At 36.3% G+C, this 27,881-nt stretch overlaps 2 protein-coding genes and 1 long non-coding RNA gene across 6 annotated transcripts; 1 reads left to right on the forward strand and 2 right to left on the reverse strand.

The window, feature by feature from the left end:
- Window positions 1-5: 5 nt before the first annotated feature.
- LOC122718106 (alpha-tocopherol transfer protein-like) lies at window positions 6-5,145 on the reverse strand. The gene is made up of 4 exons (XM_043942804.1): window positions 3,900-5,145; window positions 3,617-3,711; window positions 1,992-2,306; window positions 6-640 (listed from the first exon to the last, which is right to left on the reverse strand). The coding sequence occupies exons 1-4, from the start codon at window positions 4,216-4,218 to the stop codon at window positions 284-286; spliced, it is 1,086 nt and encodes a 361-aa protein (XP_043798739.1). The 5' UTR covers window positions 4,219-5,145; the 3' UTR covers window positions 6-283.
- Window positions 5,146-14,142: 8,997 nt separating this feature from the next.
- Window positions 14,143-27,568, forward strand: LOC122718107 (alpha-tocopherol transfer protein-like). 4 transcript variants are annotated; one of them, XM_043942807.1, is made up of 6 exons: window positions 14,172-14,326; window positions 16,263-16,419; window positions 25,740-25,913; window positions 26,043-26,596; window positions 26,736-26,886; window positions 27,068-27,568. In XM_043942807.1, exons 2-6 carry the CDS (start codon window positions 16,404-16,406, stop codon window positions 27,094-27,096), a joined length of 924 nt encoding a protein of 307 aa, XP_043798742.1. In that variant the 5' UTR covers window positions 14,172-14,326; window positions 16,263-16,403; the 3' UTR covers window positions 27,097-27,568. The 4 variants fall into 4 exon arrangements, with proteins under 4 accessions (XP_043798741.1, XP_043798742.1, XP_043798743.1 ...); XM_043942808.1 differs by lacking the exon at window positions 14,172-14,326 and adding an exon at window positions 14,836-14,880 and having other exon boundaries at window positions 16,362-16,419; XM_043942806.1 differs by lacking the exon at window positions 16,263-16,419 and having other exon boundaries at window positions 14,143-14,326.
- LOC122718108 lies at window positions 26,730-27,170 on the reverse strand. Its single transcript, XR_006347320.1, has 2 exons — window positions 27,029-27,170; window positions 26,730-26,914 (listed from the first exon to the last, which is right to left on the reverse strand). It is a non-coding gene; the product is annotated as an uncharacterized LOC122718108 (long non-coding RNA).
- Window positions 27,569-27,881: the final 313 nt, after the last annotated feature.

The following is a 27,881-nucleotide window of genomic DNA, read 5'->3' on the forward strand; positions in this document are numbered from 1 at the left end:
GGAGGGGGGGGGGGGGGGAAAGATAAAAAAAAAGAAAAGAAAAACGAACAAACGAAGAGGAATAATAATAACAATATAGAACGTTTGTTCCTGAACGAGCGAACCCTCAAATCCCTTGTTCGAGTGAATCGAATCGAAGCTGTGCCCTTGGTTTTTTTGCCGTGACACGTCGTGTATGGGTTACATGTATTGATCAAGAAGAAGAAGAAGGGATATTTAATATCGTGACATAGGGGGGAGTGGAGGGGAGGGGAGGGGAGAGGGGGGGGAGATCCTCTAAATTTCAATCCTCGACCAATTGGCCCAACTGTTCGAGTATCTCCTCGGGCACGATGTAGCCGAGCTGCTTCATCTCTTTCACGATCTGGGGCACTTTGCTGAGGTTGTCGATCCACTTGTAATAGGGCAACTCCTCCCTGATTCCCCCGTACCTCTTCGGCAGATGGAAGGGTGAGATGTGCTTGTGAAGGCTGTCCATGTTCCCGCCGTGGAAGAATATCTTCTTCTGCATCCTCGCGTCGAGGAGAGGTTTGAACACTGAGAACATCACGTCGAACACCCAGGATTGGTGGAGGATGTGTATCGCGTGAGTCTTCATCGGGAACGCAGACACCATCAGGGCTATCACCATATTGGCAACCTGATAGGGGAAAAGGATCGATGAAAAATCCATTTTATCTTTCCTTTTTTTTTTTCAGATTAATTGAAACCGTTTCTCCGACTTCGCTCGCTTGCGCTCGCTCAGTTAGAGGAGGGGAAAGGGGGAGATTTTTTTCAAAGAGTTTTTTATTTGATATCTCGCGCCTAAAATTAACAAAGGACAAATCATCACGTAAAATGATGAAAGACTACTAACGCTATACTTAATCAAGGGATGATTATTTTCAACATAACAGATAATAGAAACACATAATAGATTTTCAAGATAATTGACATTATCTCTAAACTTAACACTATGCTTTAAATAAGAGTAATATATCTTATTTTTTTTTCAAAAAAAAAAAAAGAAAAAAAACATTTAATGTTTTATAATATTACATTATAAGAAAATATTTCGATATATATTAAATATAATATTACATAAATTCGAAACTTAATTTTAATCCGTAACGACTTTCAATCTCTCCCGCGTAAATAGCACGGAATAAATAAAGCGAGAACCATGTTTGATTTATTAATTTCACAGTTTGAACAAGAGGACAGGATTTTAATATTTTTAATCCCCCAAATATCGAAATTGTAAGCCTCGTAAATCGATAATTGAAAAATTTTCGCATTGAAAGATCGTCCAAAGCTTTCTCTCTCTCTCTCTCTCCATCGATCAACGATCCATCGAATAAGAGAATCCAGTTAAAGAGGATGCGCGAAAGAAAGTGGAGAACTTTACGGATTGTTGAAGTTTCAAGGACAAGCCGTTAGTGGCTCTATACAAGCCGCCACTTCACCGGATATTCGGGATGAATAAACGCAACGGAGAGAGGAGAGGGGGGCTATTAGTTTCAAGGGCGGTTATGGACGGTTTAAGTTTCAAGAACAAGCTGAAAAGTTGATCGATACAGATACGAATTGGAGACGATTCCGGTTCTCTCGTTATTATTACCTCGTTATTATTACCACTCACTGTTATCACTTTAAAGAAATTTCAAGATTGAAGGTATTTCATCTTTCGTTCTAATGTTCGATATTCTTATATTATCAGAATTCGTTCTCGTTCATACGCTATGATATAAAGAAGACGAAATTTTAGAATAGAATTTTAAAACAGAAAGAAGGCGAAATTTTAGAATATTTAAAACGGTGCCTTGTTAAAAAACGGCTGTACAAGATGCATAGGTTGCAAGCGGGAAAGATTGCTCTTTACACTCAGTTATATTCACTGGTTAAACACAAGTTCATACGGTCGTGCAAAGAAGACGAAATTTTAGAATATTGGAAATTAGAAATAGAATATTGGAATTTAGAAAATTTTCGAGGGATAGTGTGAACGATACCTGGGGAGTGATGGTCCATGCGTGGGCCATGGTGATGCCCTCCAAATCGAATATCACGGTTCCGCCGAGGATCTGGGCCCTCGGCTCCAGGACGCCGAGCTCGAGAATAATGATGGTCGCCTTGAAGATCTCCTCCACGGAATACTTCCTTGGATCCCAATTCCCCAAACGATATATCATTATCCTCCTTCCGCATTGGGTCCTGTACGGGGGTACGGAAACGACGTCGTCGTCGCCGATGTACTTCATCTCGAGCGGCCTTATATCCTGGTGGATCTCCGGATGTTCCTCTTTGAAGTTGCAGTAATTCACGATCTATCGAAAGATCTCTTGAGAAGAAGAGGTTGATTTTTCGCCTACGTATTAATATACGTAGTATGCGTAAAGCTCTCTCACGGATACGAAGGAAAGAATTTGACCGATTTTTGATCAATATTTATATTATCAGGAGTGGAGAAAGAGATTGAAAGTGAGTTTTTTTTTTCTATTCTAAGGGGATTAATTCTTCTCCAATTCTCGATTTATGGGATAACAAGTGTTCACAGTTTTCTCAGAGTTCAAAGTCGAGGGGAGGCGAGTAATTCTATAAAAAAAATTAAAATCTCTCTAAAGTCGAGGGCAAATATCGAGGGTAATCGATGAGAAGTTTTTGAAGGAGCGTGTTTCTTTTGATCTGCGAGGGAAACGAAGCTCGTTGCAATTATAATTCGACCGATCATCGCCACGACGATACGAAAATTTGCAGAAATGCAATCAACTGTTTCTAATGACAGGAGGAACGCGAAATTGTGACGCGAATTCGTATCGTCGAGAGCCCTTCGAAGAGATTATTCCTTTTTCTCTTCAATTTTTCGATCGCGTTACCTTTTCCTTGTGAGATCGAAGCAGAGTAATTTTCTAATTTGATTAATTTCTTTGCTTCTTTTCGAGAAATCAAGTATTCTTGGAATTGGAGAAGATGGCTCATGATCATTTATAATAATATCAATTCTTTGTAATTAAAAAAATAAACTTTGATTCGAGACTTTGTCGCGTGACTAATCGAATTTGTTCGATAATTGTTTCCGTCATCGAGAAGACAACGAACGAGGAAAATTTCAGAAGAAAAAAAATTAATCAACTTAATACACCCGTTTTATGAAATTAGACAAATTACGTGGAAATAATCTCCTCGGAAGAAATAAGAGAGAGAGAGAGAGAGAGAGAGAGGGGGAGAGAGAGAGAGGGGGAAAAGAAAAGACATCAATTTCTCAAGATATTTATAATATCACATCAAGCATGTAGCCTCTTATTCAGTTTCTCCTTGACACGATTGTGCAACTGTTGCAACTGGATTCGTTTCACAAATCATGCAACGCTCGGCAAATTATCTTATCCTATTATTCAGTGGCGATAAATTAAAATTAAAAGGGACGATAATTTAAAATTGCAATAAACACAGTGTAAATTTCTTTCTGTTCGATTAAGAAAAAAAGATGGAAACAGACGAAAAGAATTCCTAATCGAGCACGATCCGATCCCAAAAATTAATTAATAATTAAATTAATTAATCCGCCAAATAATTTCGTCAAATAATTTCGTGTATAAGAAATAAAAGGTTAAAGAAGAAAAAAAAATAAGCTTACCAATCGATGTGCCCGATTAACGTTGAAATTCCTCGTTCTCAAAAATCTGATCAAAAAATCGTCGTCCATCCTGCGCGGCAGGCACTCCCCTCTCTCTGTTGAAAACACAAAAACACGAAATCCTCTTCTAATCTCAAGATTAAGAAGAAAATTTTTCATTTCTTTTCGTGTAAACAAAACTTTTTAATTACCGAAAAAGAGAAAGCCTCCTCTCTCTCTCTCTCTCTTATTAATTACCGAAAAATAGAGAGAGAGAGGGAGAGAGAGGCTCCTCTCCAATTACCATAAATCATATCCCTCAGTTCCTGAAGAGTCCTACACTTCACGTCGTCCGTCTCCCCGAGCTCCCGCCTCGCGTAATCAATCACTTCCGGCGACGGTTCTCCAAGGTCCAGGCACACCTCCTCGTCGTCCAACGGTTGATCCCGATCGTCCTTGAGTTCCGGCATCCCGTCGCGGCGCTTTCCAACATCGATCCCCCCGTTCTCCACCGTACCCCTCCTCTCCAACAGGATGTCCCTCGCCTCGTCGTCGTCCCTCAACAACCCGACAACCGTCACGACGCCGTCGTCGATCCCATTCGACTCGTTCCGCTGCGGCATTATTATTATTCGTCCTGCGTGTCAATTTTCCTAGGGAATTTTCGCGTTCACTTGCGTTCACACCGCGAAGAGTGAAGGGGTGTGGAGGGGAAAAATTGGTTTTCGATCGAGAACGATTGGCCGAATTCGGGGAAAAAGGTCGGATCAAAAGGAAACGATGCCGATGTCGAGAGATTTTAACCTCGACAACGCGATCGCGGCCGGGTAATAACCGAGCTCCGCCATTCGCGGCTACCTTTCGACCGTACGTTTCGTTTTTGTCGCCTTTCCTCGAATCGAGCCGCGCAAATCCCCACGGTTTCGAATTCAAAAGTTTATTCTTTAATTATTAATTAATTTGTTTGAAAAAGATTTTGAAAAATTTGAAAAATTACTCGACTATAGTAATTTTGGAACGAGATTCAGACATTTTTCTGGGGAGGGAGAACAATCGTTGGATTTCGTTTCCAATGAAATTGTTGAAAGTGAAATTAAAAAACGAGACAGGTACGTATGAATTCGTTGTTGTATACACGAGTAATGGATTCTTTCTTTCTTTTACAAGCGATTAAATCTTGGCGACGAGAAGAGTCTTATCTACGAGCCACTGATCACGTGACGCGTGCACCATCGACGATCCTTCCGCTTCCTATCCGCGGCGAAGCAAAAGCGTCAGAGTTTCGAGAAGATTATCTCTCGAAACGGTCACGAAAATTTCAACAATCCCTTCAATCAAACACTATTTTCACTATTTTCCAGCCGTTCCATTATTCTGTTGGAGATTTTAAAATGTTATAAAAGGAAGGAAATAGATTCGAAGGGAATGGCAGAGCGGAGCGACGTCGATCGGTGACGCAAACCGGCGGCAACTACGGGTTCGGCCTTGTTGCACCGAGTCAAAACGCGACCGCGGTTTCCCTCTTACCTCGCGTCCTTTGAGAACCTTCGCGATAGAGGGAACAATCGCGCCATTCTCTCGGTCGCGAATCAGAATCACTCGTCGCCTTCTTCTTTCCCCCCCCCCCTCCCTCCCTCCCTCTGAAAAAAATCCTTCGATACGTTTCGAACGTTCTCCCTCCATGAAGCAAATTTCGAATCGATACGATTTTAATAATTCGTTGTGAATATTTATTTTAACGGATATCGGTTCGTAGAAAATTTCTACGAAAAATTTTGTTATTTGTACACGCGAATAAGGTTAAGGGGATGGAGTTATAAAATATACAAAATATCGATGTGATGATCCGAATGAGAAAAGATAAATGATTTTTTTTTTTTTTTCATACGCAAGGTTGTTGCGCGAGCGTGAAAGTTTTTCTGAAGCTTCGATTTGTAACGGGGAATTAAATTTAACTCTCTCGAGGTAGTCGAATGCGTTTTTAAACTTGATCTTGTCGATCGGGGAGAAAAACGCGCGATAATAATCGCCATTAGTCACGTTTCTTCAATTCAAATGTATCCGACACCCATTAAATATCGACGTTAATAAAATTTATAATATTACCTATTCAATTTTCCACTCGATCGCAATCTCTCTCTTCTCCTCCCCTATTTAACGCCATAAATTATATATACTGTTGATGGCCGTCGACGATCCGTAATAATTGGCCACGTGTTATCCTTTTAATGGCGACAAAAAGTCGTATATATATATATATATACATATTCAGTCAATTAAAAGTTATATACCAGCTTTCTAATCCCGTAAAAAAGATCATTTGCGCGTATCAATGTCTCATTAAGTATCGTATATACATACATATACACGCAATGTTTATCTATTCCGACGGTCTTCCGTCAAAGAAGCGTCCTCGACGAGCATCTTTTTTTCGAGGGGAAGAATGATGTTTGCGATCGGAGAAAGTTCAAACTTCACAAGTTGAAGCATAAACGGTACGCATAGTGGAGCGCGAGGCAAATTGCGAGGTTGCCGATTATTCGAGATTCGGCATTCGAACATGAAACACTGGAGTTGGCGCTCGCGATTCGATGCGCGGATTCGGCATAAAAACGGATCTCTCTCTCTCTCTCTTTTTCTCCGGTTCCGCGTGTAAAAATAAAAATGCGAAGCGAGGGAAACTGAATGGAGATCGTATCGTGTGTGGGTGTAAGGTTCCGTATCGACCCGCGTTCCCACGGATCAATGGGTAACACGGTTCAAAGAACATCCTCGATCCGATGGTTGATATACGGGTGCGTATATCCCGGTCGATTTATCGCGTAAGAGCAGGTGGATTTCTCCGCGCGAGAATAAAAAAGAAAAATAAAGAAAGGAATAAAAATATTGGTAGAAAGTCGAGACACATTGTATCTTCGAGTTGGGGATACTCGAAGTAATGTGGTCAACGGTGTTTACGTTTACTATTTTCGGTTGGGCAATTAGCGGATAATAAATCTGAATTATCCGTTAAAAGTTATATACGAGTAGCGATTGAATATTATTATTATTATTATTATTATTATTATTATTACAGTGAAATCAACCGACAACAAATTATTGTAAACGGTGTATAAATGTTTGCTCGATCGTAAAACTTGAGATATACGAGTTTCCACTGCCGCATTGCAGGATATTGTATATTTAATTCGAATGGAAATAACACGGTTGCGTCATTTGGAAAAATATATTATCAAAATATCATCTATTCTCGTTTGCGAATTATCACGGAAAAAATCTGGAAAAAATCTCTAGCGCACAAATTTTATATCTCGCTTATCGTTCATGCCGTTTATCTCGAGAGATTGCCACGAGATAAAAACCCCCCTTGCCTCTCGAAATTCTTGAGAGAATCGCGCCACATCGCGATTGATACAAAAATGCAAAGCCATTGAAACATATCGAGATCGTTATATATTGGCGTAGCATCAACGGGGATTGCGAAACGTGTCATGGCCATCCTGTTGCATCCACGGTTTGGTGCTTTCACTAACGATCACGTGCTCGACTTGTGGCGTGGGTGGCGTACATTGCGATTCACGCGCTCTAGAGAAAGTAAAAGCTATATATCCAAACACTCGTCGATACTCGTTCACATTTCCTCGTCACAATTGCAGCCAACTACACAAATGATTCGAGTAATGACACGATGCAGTAGGGTGTTGCTCATACACGGCGATATTTGTGCGATTCTTTCGAGAAATCTCGATCGAAATTAAGGAGGATAATTCGGAAGCGTGTAACGTTTAATCGTTAAATCGAAATGATTCGAAAATGAATCGTTTCGTTAATTGTCTAACTGCGATTATATATAAAATTAAATATATAAAATTATGTGTAATATTTATATCATACAATATAATATTATATATAAAATTATATATAAAATTGTCAATTAAAAGCGAGAATAAAGGAATAGAGGAGATTGTCGAATTGCGTAACTCGTTCCACCGGATTATACCGACACGGTTTCTTTTAACTGTTAAAATTTATTTATTATACGAATCGACGAGCCGGGGGGGGGGGGGGGGGGGGGGGGGGGGGGGGGTGGGNTCCGCGAGGTGAATTGAAAAAAAATTGTAAGGCAGTTACAGTTGAATTTTGTAAAATTTCGTTTTCACGTATATAATTCGCGATGGAAACGACGAAAGACAAATTGTGTGTATGACGCAATCGTTCAATTACGTTCGTTGTTGTAATTTCGACTCTGCATAAGCGCAATTATCGCTACTTTCTCTGCTCCCGCGGACACGAGTAACTGCAATTACTTTTTTTATTTTTTTTCGAAACGTGATCTTTCACGTAACTGCTGATCGTTCGAATGAGTCATTAACTTTGCGTTCCATTTATTCTTCGTCTGTCTTTTTTTCTTTCTCTCTTCTCCTCTTTTCATCGCTTACCACCACCGATCTTTCATAGATTCGAATCGTATCGTTTCTTTTCCTTTTCTTCTTTTCCTTTTCTCCTCGCTTACGTGAATGAATAGCAGCAGATTGATTCAAATGAAAAACTATAATTTATCAAATCAATACTTGCTCTATTGGAGAGAGGAAAAATGTTGAAATTGATTAATTAAATGAAACTTCAATCTTTTGAAAATGTCTAACAGAATTATTTATTTATTTTAAAACCGTGTGCGTGATCTTTTACTCCAACTTTCGAAAGTGAAAGAAAAAAATTTGAAGATTTTGAAGAAGTGGAAATTTGCCGAGATATTTAAAAAAAAAATCTAAAATAAATTCCCAAAATCTACCTTAACTGTAACACGTATAATAAACACTTTGAAAAAAAAAAAGAAAAAGAAAAAGAAAATCGCGAATCGAGAGAATCGAGAAAAATTTTAAATCCGCTTATAAAGCAATAAAAAATACACGAGAGGGGATTTTTTTTTAAAATACTCACTCCTATATGCTCGACTTGGGGAACCGTCAAGGACGCGAGGTGATCCGTGCGCTACCGCGAACCTGAATGCACTGTGGCGCCGGAGTGCCCCCTACTAGTCCGCTCCTAGCCTTCTTCCGTGTTTGTAAATCTGCGAACGAGAAAGTCGTACACGCCGATTGTGGCACAATCGCCGATCCTATCGAGTTCTATCGTGGAGAAGTTCGAGTTAGCGGCTCGAAAGATCGAGGCCCTCGTTCTCGACCCCTTCGAGAGCCTCGACTTGGGTCAAACGTTTCGTTTCCGTGGAACGGAAATCGGCAAGCGCGGGAAATGCAGGCAAATGTATAAGTAAATGTGAACGAACTCGTGATGGGATGTAAATGGGATACGATACGAAATGGATAAATAAAAAAAATTAAAAAGTGAGTGAAAATGCTGAGCTGAATATATAACGCGTATAAATTTTGTAAATGGATAAGAATAAATTGCGATGTAGAATAAATAGGGGAAAATATTTAATCGTATATTTAAATATTGTAATCACATTGCTCGAGCATAGATACACTTTTTCTTTTATGAATAACAAGATTTTCCAGATCTATCATCCTTCAGGATCATTTTCTATATATATTTTCAAATTTCGAATTTTATTAATTTTATACGTATATGCGAAGAAGAATGTATATGCTTTATATAGAAGAGAATAGAATCATCCAATGAAGTAATCTCTCTTGCATTATTAAGAGAAACAATGGTCAAATTTAAAACACGTGGAAGAATCTCGTATTCCCTTTATAGGGGGGAAAAAAAAATTCTTATGAAATTTCAATATCGATCTTTGTTCGAGGAAATATATAAAAAAGTATGTACACATCTCGAGTAAATCTATTTCTTTTTTGTTTGCGAATTATCAGAAAAAAATATTTAAATATCGAGTTAAGCTGGATATGACGAATGATGAAAAAAAAAAAAAAAAAAAACTATCATTATCTCAATAATCTGATCAAATAATCGCTGTAATAACTCATTACGCAACTTATTACGTAAAAGAAATTTTCTACTTGAATCGATCGAAGTTTAAAAAAAAAAAATTAATTATACGAATATCAGGTTATCCTTCTTCGCTCATTTTTTTTTTTTTTTTTTTAAAGATTTCTAAAGATTTTGCGACTGATCTCCAACCGACTGATCCAGTTTCAAGGGTTGCTCGCCGCTTAATGGGTGGATAAGCTGCTCGTTGGAGCAGAGATTCCAAATCCGTTTGGTTAACGAAATCTATCTCGAGGAGAGATAGGTTCTGAGAAATGCGAAATCGATGTCGAGGACGTCAATTCTCCCAATATTACAAACGAAAATATTTTGATAAAAGTGCGAGAAAAAAAATTAGTTTCTCCAAAAAAGTAGTTTGGTGAGACAGAAAAATTTTTTTTTTTTTTTGAAAAAAAATCACAATATCGTAATAACAAAGTTGTGAAACAACTTTCATTTTCCGATTAACACTGTATGTACATGTATATATATTTATTAAACGTGCTATAAATTTCTCTTAATACCAATGTAATCCGTCCCCGGATTACGAAACTCTCGAAACCTTTTCGACTAAACTCAATCTGGTCTTTTAGATTTTTATAACCTAAATAGATATAATGCGTGCACAAATATAGTGATCCGATAATGTAGTTATCCAAGAAGTTATCCATTATTATAGATACATAAATCGAAAATTAGGACAAGAAGAGGATGATATATATAATCGTAAAAATATCGTCTCGAGAATCAAGAATGATTAATAACCAATGAGAAATATTAATTCTATATATTTCTCCAAACAAATTTTCATCGAGGTTTTTTTTTTTTTGTAAAATTTAAAAAGGAAATGAGAAGACAAAATTAGAAAATTCATCAGATTTCGCGTACGTTGCTCGATTGTTCGATATGATGCGCGTTTATGATTGATTTTTGATGTTCGATTTACGATTTTAGAAAGGGAAATCGCGAAATATAATGGAAGCCGGAAGTCGATGCTCGAAACGTCTTTGCTCGACTTCGCCAATATAAACGACACCGCAACTTTATAGATGGAACAATCTACGTACTACGTGAATGCGCAATATAGGAAGTTTTCTTTCCCTTTCTTCGCGATTAACAGAAACGATCGAATACGTTCCACCATTTTTTTTTTTTTTTTTAATATTCGTTCGTTCCGTGAATTCAATTCCTTATTCTATTCTTTTTTTTCTTTCATTTATAATTTATCAATACGTCAATTTTACGATTTTACCGTTTACTTTCTTTATTAATTTATTACCATTATGTTTGCTAGTATACGTTGTAATTTATTATATTGTGATTGTGCTTTATTTACTTCTTTTTTTATTTTTGTTTTTATTATATTATTCATTAATTTGTGTAATATTATAATATATCGAGATACGTTATTTTTCTTCATTTTTTTTTCTTTTTCTTTTTCTTTTTCTTTTTTTATTATTATTATTATTATTATTACGAAAAAGTATTAAATTTCAATGTCGATCGAATCGTTTCGTAACACGCTATGCTGACTGGCTGAATGCACCTGTTAAAATGGAATAAATATGCGGATGAAACTGATTCTAATTACGAGACGATTAAACTTGTATGAATCTGAAAAGGGAAGAACAGAAAAAAAAAAAAAAAAGTGGAGAGGAGAAATCGCATATTCCATATACCACGAAACAAAAATAACACAACAAGAATGAAACTTTCTAGATAAGCTTCGTCCACGAATAAATTAATTAATATCAATTAATTCAAAGAAATCTGGAATAGAGAAGTAGAGAGTGTATCAAAGAACAAACCTAGATTAAAATTTACCTAGGGAAATTTAATAATAAAAATATCGTAATGGAAAAAGAAAAAGAAAAAAAAAAAAAGAAACTTTCTTATATTGTTCGTCTCACAGATTTTCTTTTCTATTTCAATCCTTTGGACAATCTCTCTATTCCTCCGAGTAGAGATTAATAAGAGGAGGAGGATTTTCGTGAAAAGAAAGTCGACCATTATTCACGAGCCAACCCAAAGTGTCGTTTCCTGAAATCCCCTTTTCCCCTGAAATCAACCGGATCAGAGATAAAATTTTGGCCAACCAGACAGCGACAGACACAAAATTGGAGAGATCAGAATTTTTAGAATTTTACAAGTCTTCCAGTTAACCTGAAACAACGTTTCCAATTGGAATCACAATTGAAAGAAAAATCGACGAAAGATTGGATGATGTGTCGCGATAAAAGAGATTATACGAAATTACGTAACATTTGACAGAATATGAAACGTAGTAAACAATTTGAAGGAATTACGTATTTATTGAAATATTGAAATAAGTCAGTTGAAAAAAAATTAAAAATCTCGAAGATATAATTATTGCTTCTTTTTTTCTTTTCTTTTTTTAATATTCTTTTAATATACACTAATATATTTCCATGCAATTATCACGATCGCTTATTTATCTTTTATATTTAACAATCTATTTCCTGTTTCTTGTGTTCCATTTATATTAGCATTATGATACGTGGATATTTTTCTTTAAATGTGTGAGTTTCTGTTCTGTCCTCGCTTAAGATTGAAAAACTGGTAAACGAATGAAAACGTGACGTTCACGGCAACACACCGATTGAATACAAATGTTCCAAGCAAGAGTTACGTGCTCCTTCGTTAAGGCTCTTTCCTTAGCACCAACATTGTAGCAATATGGCGGCGGATGGCCAACCTTCTGACTTAATATACCGACCTCAAATTCTCAATTCTTCGTGTGCAATATGACACGTGTATTTACAAATTTATATATCATTCGATATATCGTTCGATAAATCGAATAATATCGTATGCGAAATAAAATATTTTTTTTCCGATTGTTAATTATCGTCTTTCGAACACGGTATTAATGGTATTAACGAGATTTGAATGAAATTTATAAATATTAAAACTTTAATTGTCCACTCGTTCTTCCATTCTTTTCTTATATACATAATTTTTGAAAATACCACAATGGTTATTTTGGAAGGAGAAATTTGTTACTTGTTAAGGAATAAAATAATAAAACAATAAGGAAAAAGTGGAAAAAGGAATTAGATGCAATAATATTTCAATTTATATTAATAATTAAATAGGGAACAGTTTAAACTTGATAAATTAGATTCACAATATTCTATTGTTATAGATTTATAATGCTTCTATCGTAGATATTCCTTGATATTATTTATTATTGCAGCAATATCGGCTAATGCATTCAATTCGAATAATTGCATCATATTGTTATTGCATTTTCCATTATTTCATTAATCATTACGATTTTTTCTTTTTTGGAGGAAAATTTCATATTCAATGATTTCTTGTGTTAAATATATCAGTATCGGTTTGTCACAGGGCAACGATAAAAATCGGACTTTACTCGTATCTATTACTCATATTTATATTTATATATTATATATATATATATATTCATGAAAACGCGCATTAAAAGTAATTTACTCTTGACGTACAGGGTGTCCTCGGTTCAAAAGATAATAGATACGAATAATTATTTCGAGATTATTCTCGACTTTTTTTCTCGACCACTTTGATTTTTTGATCAATTATATTTTATGAAACACTATAATATATATAATTGATAATCGTCAATGAACGAACGAATGCATACATTTGCATATATCACATTGTTGATATATAAATATTATACGTGTTTTTTTTACGTGTTGAACGATTATCTTAAGCAAGTTTTTATCGAGTTTTTACTTGCAGTTTTGAAAAATAATTCCAACCTTGATCTTCATCGTTAGACGATTTCTCAGATGACGAAGAATCTCTACTCTACTGAGCATCATATTTTCAGGATTAATTAAAGAGATCATACGACATATTCCAAAAATTTCCTTTTTTACTTTAGCAAGATATCATCGAGGTGATAAATCCAACTCATTCATAATTAATTTATTAATAATCACCACGTTAAAAGAGCAATAGCTTAAAATAACAATTTTAATAACAATTTTCTTCTCAAACTCTATTCTTAATAAAAAACGCAATGAATATTCAACAAAACCGTTATAACACAAACTTTATATTTATATCTCGTGGAAAAAAAGACCTCCGTTCCATCCCAACCGAAAACGAGAAGAAGAACCTCGCACGCGCTTAAAACCGGAGGAGATCGATCACGCACCCTGACCAACCCCAACGACAACGATGATCCGCGATTCGAGCGGATCCAAGTTCAGCGTCAATTTTATTTATAAGTATCCCAGTCTCATCATCCGATAAACAAACATCCTCCTTTTCCTCCTTATAGAACCGTGGAGGAGGTTTCTCTCTCTCTCTCTCTCTCTCTCTCTCGATAAACAACGCCCCATTAATCCCATGACCGACAGAAATCATCCGTTTCGCGTTCGTTCGTCAGTTCTTTCGATCGATCGATCGTTCCACTTGGCGCGGCGCGTGTGCCTCGACGGCGGCTACGTTGCTCGCCTAACCTACGTTACGAGGGAGGAGGGCAGGGGAGAGAGGCGGAGGGAGGGAGGCGAGGCGTCGATCGTGAACGAGGAGGGAAGGTCAGAGAGCTCGAGTCATCGAGCGGCCGACGCGTTTATATAGAAGAGTGGATCACGTTTATGCATCTATCTATCTATTAGTGCGCGACGTATTAGTATCGTTTTTCGCCCGGCCGAACGACGCGTAACGGCAACGGCCTCCCTTCGATCCCTCTTCCGATCGATCCGGCCGAAACGATAAACGATTCGCTATTCCGGACAATGATGGAGATATTGAAATCGAACGGTGAGTGGAGAGGATATCGTCGACAACGATGCATATCGTTTCGATCGGATTCGAGAAATAATTAATTAATTAATTTAAGGAATAAACTTAAGCTCGACGATAGGTTTCGACGATAGGTTTCGACGAAGGGGGAGGAGAGATCGTATTCGAGTTAATATTCGAAAAAAAATTTTATTTTTGAATAATTATTCGATTTCGAGCAAAGATCTCTTTTTTTTTTTTTTTTGTTTAAATTTTGAATTTTTCTTTTGTAAAATTTCATGTATCTTGTTTATATGTGTATATATATATATATATATATATATATATATATAAGAGTGTCACGCGCTTCGAAGACTCATTTTTTCTTTTTTTCATAATATTCTCTTATCTACAAATCGTCCGTGACATTCTTGCGACACTTGTTAGTTGACTCGAACCAGAGAGAATTATTTCTACTCGCACGTATGAAAATTAAAATTGTTTAAAAACTAGTTCCTACTCGCACGAATTGTGATTTTCTGGCTAATAAGAGAGAGAAAGAGGGAGAGAGAGAGAGAGAGAGAGAGAGAGAAAGAGGGAGAGAATATGTTGAAATGTTTAAGAAATTTCGAGGAATCTAGTTGACTACGCTTTAATGTCAAGTTTTTCGATGACTGGTCATTTCTGGTTCGATCACGTGTCGAAAATATAATCGCTGGCTTGACGCTCGAAAAACGCGGCGTATGCGTAATTTCGAGAATATCGTTGCCGACAATTTCGAGCTCGAGCAACAAATCCCCTCTAATTAACCGATTTATCATTCGAGCGACGTTCACGTTCGATTAAGAAAAATTTATAATTATCATTTATAATACGCGAAACAGATGGAGCAATTTGAATAATTTGTCAAATAGATCACCATGTAAATTTCTTATTATCATAATTATATTCCTAAAGGCTTAAATTTGCATTAATATCCGATCTATAAAAGAGGAAAAAAAACCAATTATAACTAAGTTAGAACGATGTTGCGTTATACAAGAAACTCGTATATAACACAATTTCAAAAAAAAAAAAAAAAAAAAAAAAAAACACGTTCTTCGATAATTCCTCCTAAGGAGATATTAACACTTGAATCCTCCATTTCCTATGGCCGAATTCATCCGTGTACACCGAACTTCAATTTCCTCCTTTAACGCGCGCGGTTCTTCCTTCCATCGACGAATCTCTCGAAATCGCCTCGTTCGAGATTCCCGCCCGATACCCATTAATCCCATTTCCTCTCGTCTCCAAGCGTCCTCCCGCCCATCCCAATTGGAACAAAACCGTTTTCCGAACCCCTGTCGATACTCGTCGTTGCAAAGAAATTTGATCGAAGAAATCTTCTCTGCACAGGGTGTTAGAAATTTCTCGATTGTTTCTGATCTTTTCCATTATCATCAATTAAAGTGTCACGTAACGTAATAATCCTAGGTATAACGACGACTTCACGAGATATGTGGCGAAGATCATCGTGCCGCTTCACGTCTAACACGAATCTTAATTATTGTTCATAAATTAATGGACAAGTCCTTGACCGATCGTTCCACCGATATTTTTGTACCGCCGCAAGTTTTTGTGACGCTATTTTTAAACAGAAAGAATTGACCTTTCAAACTTGTCGCGCGAATATATTAACACCCTGTACAGTATCGGGTTGGCGGAAGATATATCATCGTCTTTCCTCGTCCCTGAAGCAAAAGTACTCCTCCGTCGAGCCGTATAAGAGGCAGTCCCGGGGCCCGGGCCCCATTTTCGTTCCAACGGACGAATCGTTATGGTATACACCGGTAAATATTCGCGGCTCGGTCGATCTTTCGATCGCAGCGCCCTCTGAGACGCCCGACAACTCGGCCAACAATTTTTCTTTTCCCCCCCGTATATCCTTTTCCCGGACGCGGCCCTGAGCCTCATCGAGGAAAAATATCTGTTTCAGTTGTTATTATTGACTCTGTGACACTGTGACGCGAGTGAATGATATCCGCCCGATCTCGTACAAATTTCGAGGAAAGAAAAACGGAGAGAGAGAGAGTATCGTTGGATATCAATTTGGGACGACAATTGTTTGGATATCACGATGGCGATATGCGAACGTGAGTAGAGAGTAATATAATATTTTATTTAGATTCGACGTGGATTCGATGATCATATTTCGATTTAATTCGTTTGCTTGCCTTTTCCAAGTATTTCCTTTTCTTTTCTTTTCTTTTTCTCGACGTTTCGATTAATTTTTTTAAGAGGAATTCGATTCGAAATCGATCGAAATCGATCTAATTTTTCTTATTCGGGACATCGAATTTTAATATCGACAATAATATTGACTTGACATTTATCCCCCTTTTAGCGTGACACACTCTCGAGTTTGAAATTCCAGAGTAAACACGACATTGGCCAAGACAAGCCTTTCAACGAAAGGTTAAATTATTTTGAAGCGATCATATAATAATCGTACAATGATAACTTGTAAAAAAAAAGAAAAAATTCTATTGTTTCAAATGCATCGACTAGATTTAGAATGCGAGAATTTTTCCCTCTCCGTCACTTAAAACTTATCTTTGTTGATCGAAATTAATACATTTTTCTCACGTACGCAAATAAAACGTGTAATCAAGAATCGTCTCGCGTGTTCGTTTTCCTCGAAGAAGAAGAAGAAAAAAAAAGGGGGAAAAAAAGTTAACGACTATCGCAAAGTGTCGATCATCGGAAAAAAAAAAAAAAAAAAAAAGGAGAAAAAAGTAATAAACGACGAAAAAGGAAATCAATTCCAGATATGCAAATGGAATTCGTGCGTCGATAGAATTTTCATCTAGCTTCGATCATAAATTAAAATGAATCATTAGAAAGTATGATTTGTTTCAACATTTTAATTAATATATATATGACTTCGTGCCGATAGAGAGAGCAAACATTAAAATAATAGTATAATAACCGCGATATACGAGTGTTTACACAACAAAGTAAGAAAATATTATTGACGTCACCGACGAAAGTATTACACACGCGTTTCACAACACTGTGTCCACTGTGTGCGCGTTCGCTCTTTTTTTCCCCTCTTCTTTCTTCTTTCCTTCTCTCTTCGTTTATCGAGATTACACTCTCGTCCGATACCGATTCGACACCGGCAATCGACCGACTACTCGCAACGAATCGTATAACATCGTGCGTCTCGATCTTCTCGATGTTCCTCGAGCAGCGATAGAACAACTCGAACGACGCACGGACAAATTCTCTTTGTGTTCATGGCACGTGTTCGCTTGCGAATGTGCCAGAAGTTTCTTCGCGACCGATGGCGCGCTTGCTTGCTACGCCGAATAGCACAATGTTGCTCGTTTCTCCCGCTTCTCCACGCTTTTCTTTCAATGAGAAATTCAAAGATTCTGCGACGATTCCGTTATACCGATAGATACGATATTCAGTGCGAGAAATTATACGAATTAAAAACGAATTCATTGATCGAATTCAATCGATGATTGATGTTGATTGACGTTGATCTTCTAGACGATTTATACGTGTTAATACGAGTTCGAAAGGAACAATTAATCTCGTTGAATAATATTTATTAATTAGAGACTCGTTTTTGAGGATTTTGATATTTTTACGTGAGATCTCGTTTGTCAAATGGATCAATCGATTAAATGTAATTAATTTTTCTTTTTTTTTTTCTTTTCGATGATTTCTAGATGCCTATCCCTAGCTCGTCGAGTGTCAGCTTTAAGTGGAATTAATAAACAATAGGACAAGACAATAAAACGTTAATATTATTCCACGAAAGGAAAGTTGATTATGAGTCATACGTGTGTAATATCATAAAATTGTTTTCCGCGGGAAACGATTCGTTGCTTATTCAAGGTCATTAGATAATACCTCTAATATTACACAACGATGAATAAATTTTTATTCGTTTCATCATAAAGAGTTTACGATCGATCGATTATATTCTTTTTTTTTTTTTTTAATTTCATCTTTATCGAAGAATTTTCAATTTTCAATTTTCGGTATTCAATTGCGTTAATTATGCAATTTTCACTCGGGGAAAAGAGAGGGGAAAAAAATATTTCATAACACTCGCAATTATCTAAACTTGTTTTCTTTCAATGTAAAATATAATTTCAGCGTAATTTCGACGGCACATTCCCACGGCAATATACACTTTCTAACTCGTCCAAACTAAAATGTTTCTTTCGTTGCTTTCAAGTTCTCTCGAAGATTACAATCTTTTCTTATCTAAGTAACTCGATCGAAAATTAACGTAATCAACCTGTTCCGCTAAAATTTCCACAACTCCTCTCTTTTTTTCCTTCTTTCTTCTCCCATATATTTTTCCGCGTTTTTTCTTTACTTGTTCATTTCCCTCTGTCATCCTCTCTTCATCCATTTTTTTTTTTCTTTTACTCTTCATTTCTCGTCCAAATGAGAGAGAATCGGGCTCCTCTCTGAAATTAAACTTTCTCGGTCCATCGGCAAAGTGTAATCAACGTCTGGACAAAAGACAGACTAAGGAGAAAACCTTAGTTTCTCCCTCTTCGCGTTCAAGTTTCAAATTAAAAGAGAAGAAAATAGAAATCGTTCGATTTCTTTTTCAATTAATCAGATGGATCCTTGAATCGAATCCATTGGAATTCGAAGTTTCATCATAATTTAATCCCTCGTTTTGGATCGAAATTTTTTAAAGAAGAATCATAATGTTCAACCCCCAATTGAACGATTTCGCTCGAATCATCCCATCGCGCCCAATTGAAACCAATTAATTATCTGCAAAATCGATCAATTATCTCGAGTTTATTTTTTCCGCCAAATATCCCCGATTCGAGAACGAGAAATACAGCGTTGCAGGGGGGCGCCCTTTGGTCGAGCGCCAATTGTTTGCAGAAGCGGCGATCGATGATCGTTGAAAAAGTAAGGCGGACTTATAGGAATGTTGGAACGACCTCCTGTAATCGAATTATCGTTGGCAACCGATTTTCTCGAGCCATTATCGAGCGGAAGCTGCAACCTCTTTTTATCGGAAAATCGTCACTGGACGTAAAGGAATTATCCCTCCTCCCCTCGGATTTTATGAAAATTTTCAATCCCCCCTCTCGAGGTAAGAGAGTTTTAAAAATTGTTGTTCTTCGAAACAACAATGGAAAGGTAATTTTCTCGCGATTTTTTCTTTTTTTTTTTTTTTCTCGAAAGATCAACGGAGAAGATCGAGGATAATTCATGGAAATTCATCGCAGCCTGTTGCGATACCGGATTATGCAAAAAGAAAAAGGGAAAAAAAAACCGATCAGCGCGCCGATCGGACGTGAGTAAAATGCAAAACTCGAGTTGGCACCGGTTCAACTTCTATTTCAACGTTTGAACGGCGCGTAGATCCTTCCCTGGAGGAAGAAGAAGAAGAAGAAGAAGAAGAAGAAGAAGAAGAAGAAGAAGAAGAAGAAGAAGGTGGCCGATTTAGCTCGTTACACCCCTGTTTGGAAGTTCGTTGGTCGGCTGCCAATTATAACGGTGGCGGGTCGATGCGCGTTGAGTGCTCGATAAAATTTTACAACCCCTTTCAATCCTCCCTCCTCGTAGATCGCGCAAATAAATATTGACGTGAGTGGAAATGTGAAATCGAAACTGAAGAAGAGAAGAAAAGATTTCTCGAGACTGATTTACGATTTGTGTTAAAAGGAAACGAATTGTTAATTGTTAAGTCTTCGATCGTTGCTGCTGCGTCCTGTTGTGGAACTTTGAGAAGATTCGAATTTTTTATATTATAATATTTTATATTAATTTTTTATATTATTATTATTTTTATATTTTTATTTTTTTATATTTTTTTTTATATTTTTTTTATATTTTATATTAATTTTTTATATTACTCGCTTTTTTAATATTACCTCCTTTCGTGAGTTTCGTTTGAAAAAGTCGGGGGTTTGGAAAAATTTGAAAATTTTTCTCAAAATTGGCAAACGGAATTGAATTGACGAGGTCAATATACCCCTTTTCCGAATTCGTATTTTGACGGGAGCCGCGGCGCCATTCGCCTTCTCCATCCGCCAAAAAAATGACATCATTGACCCTGATCGCGGAACAGGTTCACCTCGAAAATCTCGGGATATCTCTTTCTTTTTGCGTCGACTGCTGCATTTCAAGGTTGTGCGTCGATGAAAGAAGAAACGAAAAATACAAAACCGTGTCCATCAATGTCCTTTTTTAACTCCATTAACTCTTCTGCGACGAGAGTATACGTGTATATAATATTTCGAGACACGTGGTATTTTAATCATATTCCTCTTTAAAACTTCAAAACGCTTCCTTTCAACGTATGCAAATTATCTTAAACATTAAAAAAATTTTTTTTAAACGTATCACGAATATTTGTTCCGATTCAACAAGAAGAGAATCGATTTTTCATCGTTCGACCGAAAGGCGAATATTTAAATTGACGAATCATATTTTAAGATAAGAATAGATTTCACTTGTGTTTGCACTTGTGATGCAAAGTACACTTTATCCGTCTCATTCGACTAGCAGTCTCACGCCTCTTCCATTTGCAAAAATCATTAGATCCACATCGACGTGAACGATATCCGCAAAGTTAGGAATCACAAATTTTAGGAAAGTCGAAAGCTTGTTAGAAAAATTGTTAGACAAATTATCCAGCCTTTTCTCTTATTTCTCATATGAACACGCGCGAAAAATATTCGATCCAATCAATACACAGAGAATTGAGTTTCAAATTCAAATTCAAATCACTCCGTTTAAAACAAGTTTTGTCAGAGATGGAATGCATGGACAAAAAATCGTAAATCGGTATCGATAAACTCGATCGAGATTGTTAGCCGCGAATGAACATGCATTCGACGTTGTTCCATCTCCTTAGATCGTTATATTGGCATAAATTCAACCACTGGTTGTTTCCATTAAATCGGCCAGCTCGACGAAGGATGGCTTGTTTACGGTATTCCGTGGAGGGACAAGGTTGGCTACTCCCCTCGAGTCCTCGAAGGAAGAAAGAATTTTTTCGTCAAAACAAGCCAGATTCTAAATTTAATATATCGTACTTATGCAAGCCTTAAATTCCTCGTTTCGTGTTTAGATCACCTTCTCCTTGTTCTTCACCTTGAAGAATTAAGAAAAAATTATAATAAAAATTATATTTGCTCTAAATAAATATCTATTAAAAAAGAAAAAATTGTCGAGCATATTTTCCAAATTAATTATTAACTAATTATACTCTCTGTGATAAATTAATAATACAAACCTTGAACGAAATATTTCGAATAGATTAGATTCGAATAGATTAAATATTTAGGATAGAATAGATCCAATTCAGCTCTAAGTTTCGTTTAATTTCAAATTAAAATGCTTTCTCCATTTCTGGCCGCGATTTCATATTGCAACTTCCTTGCAATTTTGTTCCGCGTGCCCGACATGCTTCGTCTTTGCATACACTCTCCGACGCTCCTCCTCCTCCTCCTCCTCCTCCATTTCCTGTCGATGTTACATGAACGGTTGATACATCTCGTTAAAAAAAAAAAAACCTGTTTGGATTTGTCCCATTTCCCATCCGAGCATCAAACTTTCTTTCCCGCCGCGTTGCATATAAATCCTTAAATACTTTTTTGGAGTCGTTGCTTATTATTCGAGGCTGCACAAAAGACGCGAGAAAGACAAAGAAAGGGAAGCGGAGTCGAAATGTTTGCGTCTCGTCCACCAGGAGGAGAGTTGGTTCTTTTGTTCTCCCGCCTAAATGGAAGAAGAGCCAGAATGGAGGAGAATAATACTCAAGGGTGTGCAAACTGCTCGTTTGGTCGGATTAACAGGGAGAATATTAGTCGTAGTGCATTTTTGCGGATGAAGAGAGAGAGAGAGAGAGAAGGAAAGATTATATTTTTTTGTCAAGATGATTAATATTCTCTAATGAAAATTTAACGTGTGTGTTAATATTGTATCGATCGAAAGAGTTTAATTTCGTCGTTTTAGTTACTCTGATGAATTAATTAATTAATTAACACGCGAGTTGAAGTAGAATTTTAATTTATTTTCTTTTTTTTTTTTTTTCCAATTATTAAATGTAACTTCAAAGTTTCGAATGCAAGTTACGCGCATGTACGGTTTTTGTTAGCAATGGAACGTGGAATTATTTTTATTCCGAGGATCCATTTGTTAACAACGCGAGTACACAAGAGAAAGCAGTGGAACGATGGTATGCACACGTATGAATGTGTATTAGGTTGCGTCGTTTTCTCAAACGAGGCTTTAATTACATAGACTTGCTATTTTTATTCTATTCACTTTTTCTCGTTTCTTTGTTATTTCTTATTGAGTGCAATTTATCGGTTAAAAAATTCAAAATCAATTCAGATATATTTTCATTCTCTGTGATAAATTTATGAAAGAAGATTATGAAAAATAAATCGATAAAACAACAAATTGAAATATGTATATACACACGCACAGAATTTCGATAGAAACTGTAATAACTCTTCACACAGATACAAATAACCCAAAATTAATTCAATTAATTGCAAACCATACGTTAAAATAAGGATGCATCGACTCGTTTTAACACAGTTTCATAAAATGACTAAAAGAAGATATTTTTAATTAACGAAACAGATGTATATCTTGACCTCGATTATTCAACCTCATACGTGTATTCTTTCGTATTAACAACGTTTATCTTGTATTGAATATGATAATGCACGTATTTGCAATGTTTTGCATCCGTTCAATGAATAATAAAGTAACAAAGTAGATAAATAAACGAGCAAGTTGGATATAAAAAAATTCGTACGGAGGGAGGAAAAAAAAAAAAAAAAAAAAAAAAACGTTTCCTTTCATCTTCTCGAACGACGATTATATTAAATACTTCAAAATAACGTTATATTAAATCAATCGATGTTAATAATAAACTTTAATCAATATAATTGCATTGTATCTCTTTATGAATACCGTAAGAATTAGTAATTGTAGATAGAGTATCGTTCTGCTAATTAACACTTCGTTATGTTATCTCAATATTTACAGTGTCCATTTGCTCTTTCAATAATCTCTGTCTCAAAATCATCGTTACTAATTTTTTATCTACGCGCATATGCATATCAATATATATATATATATATATTTTTCATCAATATATACTTCCTCCTAAATTTCACACATTCACACACATACAAACTAATCTAAGAGACGATTTTATTTCATTTTATTTATTTACTTTTTTTTTTTCTTTTTATTTTCCTTCCCTCTTCAAAAAAAACCGAAAGAAATCGGAATATTTTATGAATCATCATTCATAAAATCGTGAGAAAGAAAGGACTGCTTGAAACCTACGTGTACGCATTTATTTACGCATCGACGATCCTGTACCGTTGGTTTCACGGTTCAGCTGCAACCGGGAAGACGTAATTATACGAAGAGGAGGAGAAGGGGAGGAGGAGGGGAGAGGAGAGAGAGAGAGAGAGAGAGAGAGAGAGAGAAACGTGTATAAGAATACACGAAGAAACTCCTTCTATAGTTATTACACATGGCGCGATTCAAATATCACAACAAGGTCTCGAAGAATTTTCACATGTAAACTCAGCTTAATGTTGCTTAATTCAATGCGAGTGCGATGACCTTTTTGAATTCACTTAATTGCAATTCCTCGTGTGGAGAATTAAAGAATATATATATACACGTATATATACCCGATAAAATTTCCAACCGATGGAAAACCGATACCCATTTTATATATATATATATATATTGTGAACGTGAAAGTAGGAAACAAACAAGAATTTGTCCCCGCCAATCGCCTATTTTATACATATATATATAAAAAAAAAATTAATCAAGAACAACAGGTGTTGTTTCGACGTTGAATTATGTCCAGTGAAAGTGTATATAAAATATAACGTTATATTAGATATTAACGCAACGAGGAAGATAAAAGTACATTTTGCTTTTGACAAAAAGTTCTGAATTAATTATTCATGAAATCATATACCACCCACGGTCGCGCATGCGCACGAGATAAGGAACCGAGATAAGATTGTTTTCACGTCCGTTCCCTATTTTTGCGATACAACGACAGAATAGAAATTGAGATAAATTTTCTTTTTTTTTCAACAATCGAGGTTGAGGACGATCGGTCTCGAAATCGAATCGCTTCGTCGAAATGGAGAAACGGAATGGAAGGAACTGGTGGAAGAAAAAATTGATTGCTGAAACTCGATAAACCAGTATAATAACGCGTAACGTGTAGCGAATAAGGTGGTGAATCGAGTTTGCGAAATTATTCCCGAGTTTGTTTCGCTGGGTATCGGGAATGGTAGGGGGATACGATTATGAGCGCTTAAAGGAGAACGCACGGCTTCGTTAAATGAATTCTGCGAAGTTAGCAGAGTAGTCCGGTAGCGAACCGCCTTCGTCCAAGTCGAGTGAGCGAGTGAGCGAGCGAATGAGCGAGCGAGCGAGTGAGTGAGTGAGTGAGTGAGTGAGTGAGTCACCACGATCATGACAAAATCGTCCCGCTCGTCGTATAATTGCTCAGCTTATCTGTATAAGTAAATTAAAAAAGTGAAGCGTGCGCGATCGGTAGTAGCGATGCGAGCAAGCTGAATGACACTTGGCCGAATTTATTATTCGATTCTCTGTGCGGTGCGGTAAACTGTGAACCGTCGTGTGTGTGCGCGCGTGTGTGTGTTTGCGCGTCGCGTGTGCGTACATGTGTGCGCAAATCGAGAACAACAAGAGAGAAGCTGAAGGAAGAGGGAAAGAAAAAAATTTGAAAGGTGAAAGATATGGAAAGTTAGTATCGAGGATTATTATATTCTTATATATTTTCGTTATTTATTATGGTTTCCTTTTCTCGAAAGTAGCCGTGTGAAAGTTTCAATCTTCGCTTGAATAATATATCAGATCTTTTATTTTCTCCGCGAATAATTTTATATATTATTTGCAAAGATATGGACGCGATGGATATGTTTGTTTATCATGTTTGCAAGAGGCGATTTGTTTCCATTATGTCGCGTTATTAATTTCGAATTGTCAAAAGATCAAAAATTAAAATTATTTTATATATATATATATTAAAGAAAAGAATTGAATGGAATCTTCTTGTATAAGAAATATGTGTTTACGAAACGTATGATTTACATTTATGATATACATTGATAATTGGAGCCTCGTTTACCAACGAATACCATTATGTAATATAATTGTATCCATGATACGAAAGAAGTAAAAAATTATATGAGCTCTTGTTAAAAATGGAAAATCATTGTTAGTAGGGAGGGGGATATTAGATTGCTATTGTAATCATTCTAATTACATGAACGTATCCCTCTTCGTTCCCCTCTCATTCCTCCACATGTATAGATGAAATTTCATTTATAATGTACAGTGACAAGTATGATGATAAATAAACGTTTACAATGTATAAATTTGTTATTAGGAACTACGTTGACCGAATGGGATAAACTTCCTTCCATCAAGGTAGGCGACTTCACGCTCGAGGTCGAATTTGGCCCACCTGGCAAGGAGTTGCAGGAGATAGCGAAGAATGAACTTCGAGAGACGCCTGAACTTCAGAAGGATGCGATCGCCCGACTTAGGGAATTGCTAAAAGGTGACAAAATTACGATCGATTGTAAAATAAAAATAGACAAAAAAAAAAAAAAAAAACTTAATTCTCCACGATTCTAATTTCTTTTTTTTTTTTTTTTCTTCTTTTCCTCTTTCTTTTCTCGATCAACAGCCGAGACAGATTTGAAATGCCCCGTGGAGAACGACGCCTGGCTGATCCGATTTCTCAGGCCTTGCAAATATTATCCGGAATCGGCGTTGAATCTGGTTAAGAATTATTACAATTTCAAAGTGAAGCACTCGAACGTCTACGAGAATTTGAAACCGAGCAAAGAGAAAAATATATTCGAGCAAAACATTCTGTCCGTGTTGCCGAATCGAGATCAAAATGGGCGAAGGATACTGGTGATAGAGTTGGGGAAGAAATGGAAGCACAACAAGTGCAGCCTGGACGAGGTGTTCAAGGGTTGCGTGCTGTACGTGGAGGCGGCCATGTTGGAGCCGGCCACGCAGATCGCGGGCGCGATAGTCGTTTTCGACATGGACGGGCTCACTCTTCAACAGGCTTGGCAATTCACCCCCGCGTTCGCCAAAAGGATAGTGGATTGGCTGCAGGACGCCGTACCGCTCAGAATAAAGAATATACACATCGTTAATCAGCCATACGTGTTTAACATGGTGTTCGCGCTGTTCAAACCGTTCCTTAGGGATAAATTGAAGAACAGGGTAAGTTGACAGCCACTCTTCGAACTTCTTTTCTTTTTCTGGAAAAAAAAAAAAAAGAAAAAAAAGTAGAGGTAGGATTAATTTTGTAAAAATTGAGTAAAAGTTTGAGATATTAATGCTTGGCTTCGATTACTCGCAGCTGATCTTCCACGGCAATGATCGGAAATCGTTGCACCAATACATCTCCCCCAAATGTTTGCCAGCCTGCTACGGTGGAAACTTGCAACTTCCTCGTGTAACGGGGCCACAATGGTTGGAATTGTTATTATTATGCGACAAGGAATACGATGGTATGCGACAAATCCTCTCGATCCTCTTCTTCAATTTCAAATAAAAGCAATAATAAAGAGATCGAAGCGCAAAAAGTTATTCGTTGCTGGATATTGTTATGAAGAAGATGTTATTTTATATTTTGAATATTTTGAATATTACCTTTTTTTTAATAATTGATCCTTCTCTTCTCTTTTCCAGCAATCAACTCGTACGGTTATAAGAAATAATTCATTCGATGCGCCTTCATGCGAGGATGTAAAAAGAGAGATGATCTGAAGATATATAATTTTTTCTTCTTCTTCTTCTTCTTTTTTTTTTTTTTTTTTTTTTTTTTTTTTTTTTGGGAAACTTTGTCGGCTGTGGATTTTCTCGTTAACACGCTGATCTGGATTCAGCGCATAGCCTACTTAGTTATCTGTACGGTTATTATCTGCTTATAAGCGGATCATTGCTAGTTTGACCTTTTATAATATTATTGCAATTTAAATTATAATGATGAATTAAATTAAACAACAATGATGCTTTTTATGATGAGGAATGGGAAAAGAAGTACAAACTTTTTCCAGTTTGTCGTATTGTCCATATTATTACTCGAATTAAGATTAGAATTAGAATATTGTTATGGAGAGAAAGAGAGAGAGAGAGAGAGAGAGAGAGAGAGAGAGAGAGAGAGAGAGAGAGAGAGAGANGAGAGAGAGAGAGAGAGAGAGAAATTTAATTCTTCTAAGGGATTTTATATATTATATAAAATTATATTTTATAGATTAAGATAATTTTGTACGAAATAATTTTATTATTTATAATATTATTTTTGTATTACTTTAATGTTATAATGTTTCCTTTTTTTTTTTTTTTTGTGAACTTCTCTGTTAATAGATGAAATCGATTATTAAATTTATCGTTATTAATAACTTGATAATTTAAAACGAGAAGTCTTTCAAAAGGCTTCAGAAGTTATTACCAGCTGATATATTTAATAAAATTTGTAAAACTTGTTGATTAATTTATTGTC

This window comes from Apis laboriosa, unplaced genomic scaffold, assembly GCF_014066325.1.
Source record: "Apis laboriosa isolate Shangri-la unplaced genomic scaffold, ASM1406632v1 scaffold5_cov152, whole genome shotgun sequence".
NCBI classification, from domain to species: domain Eukaryota; kingdom Metazoa; phylum Arthropoda; class Insecta; order Hymenoptera; family Apidae; genus Apis; species Apis laboriosa.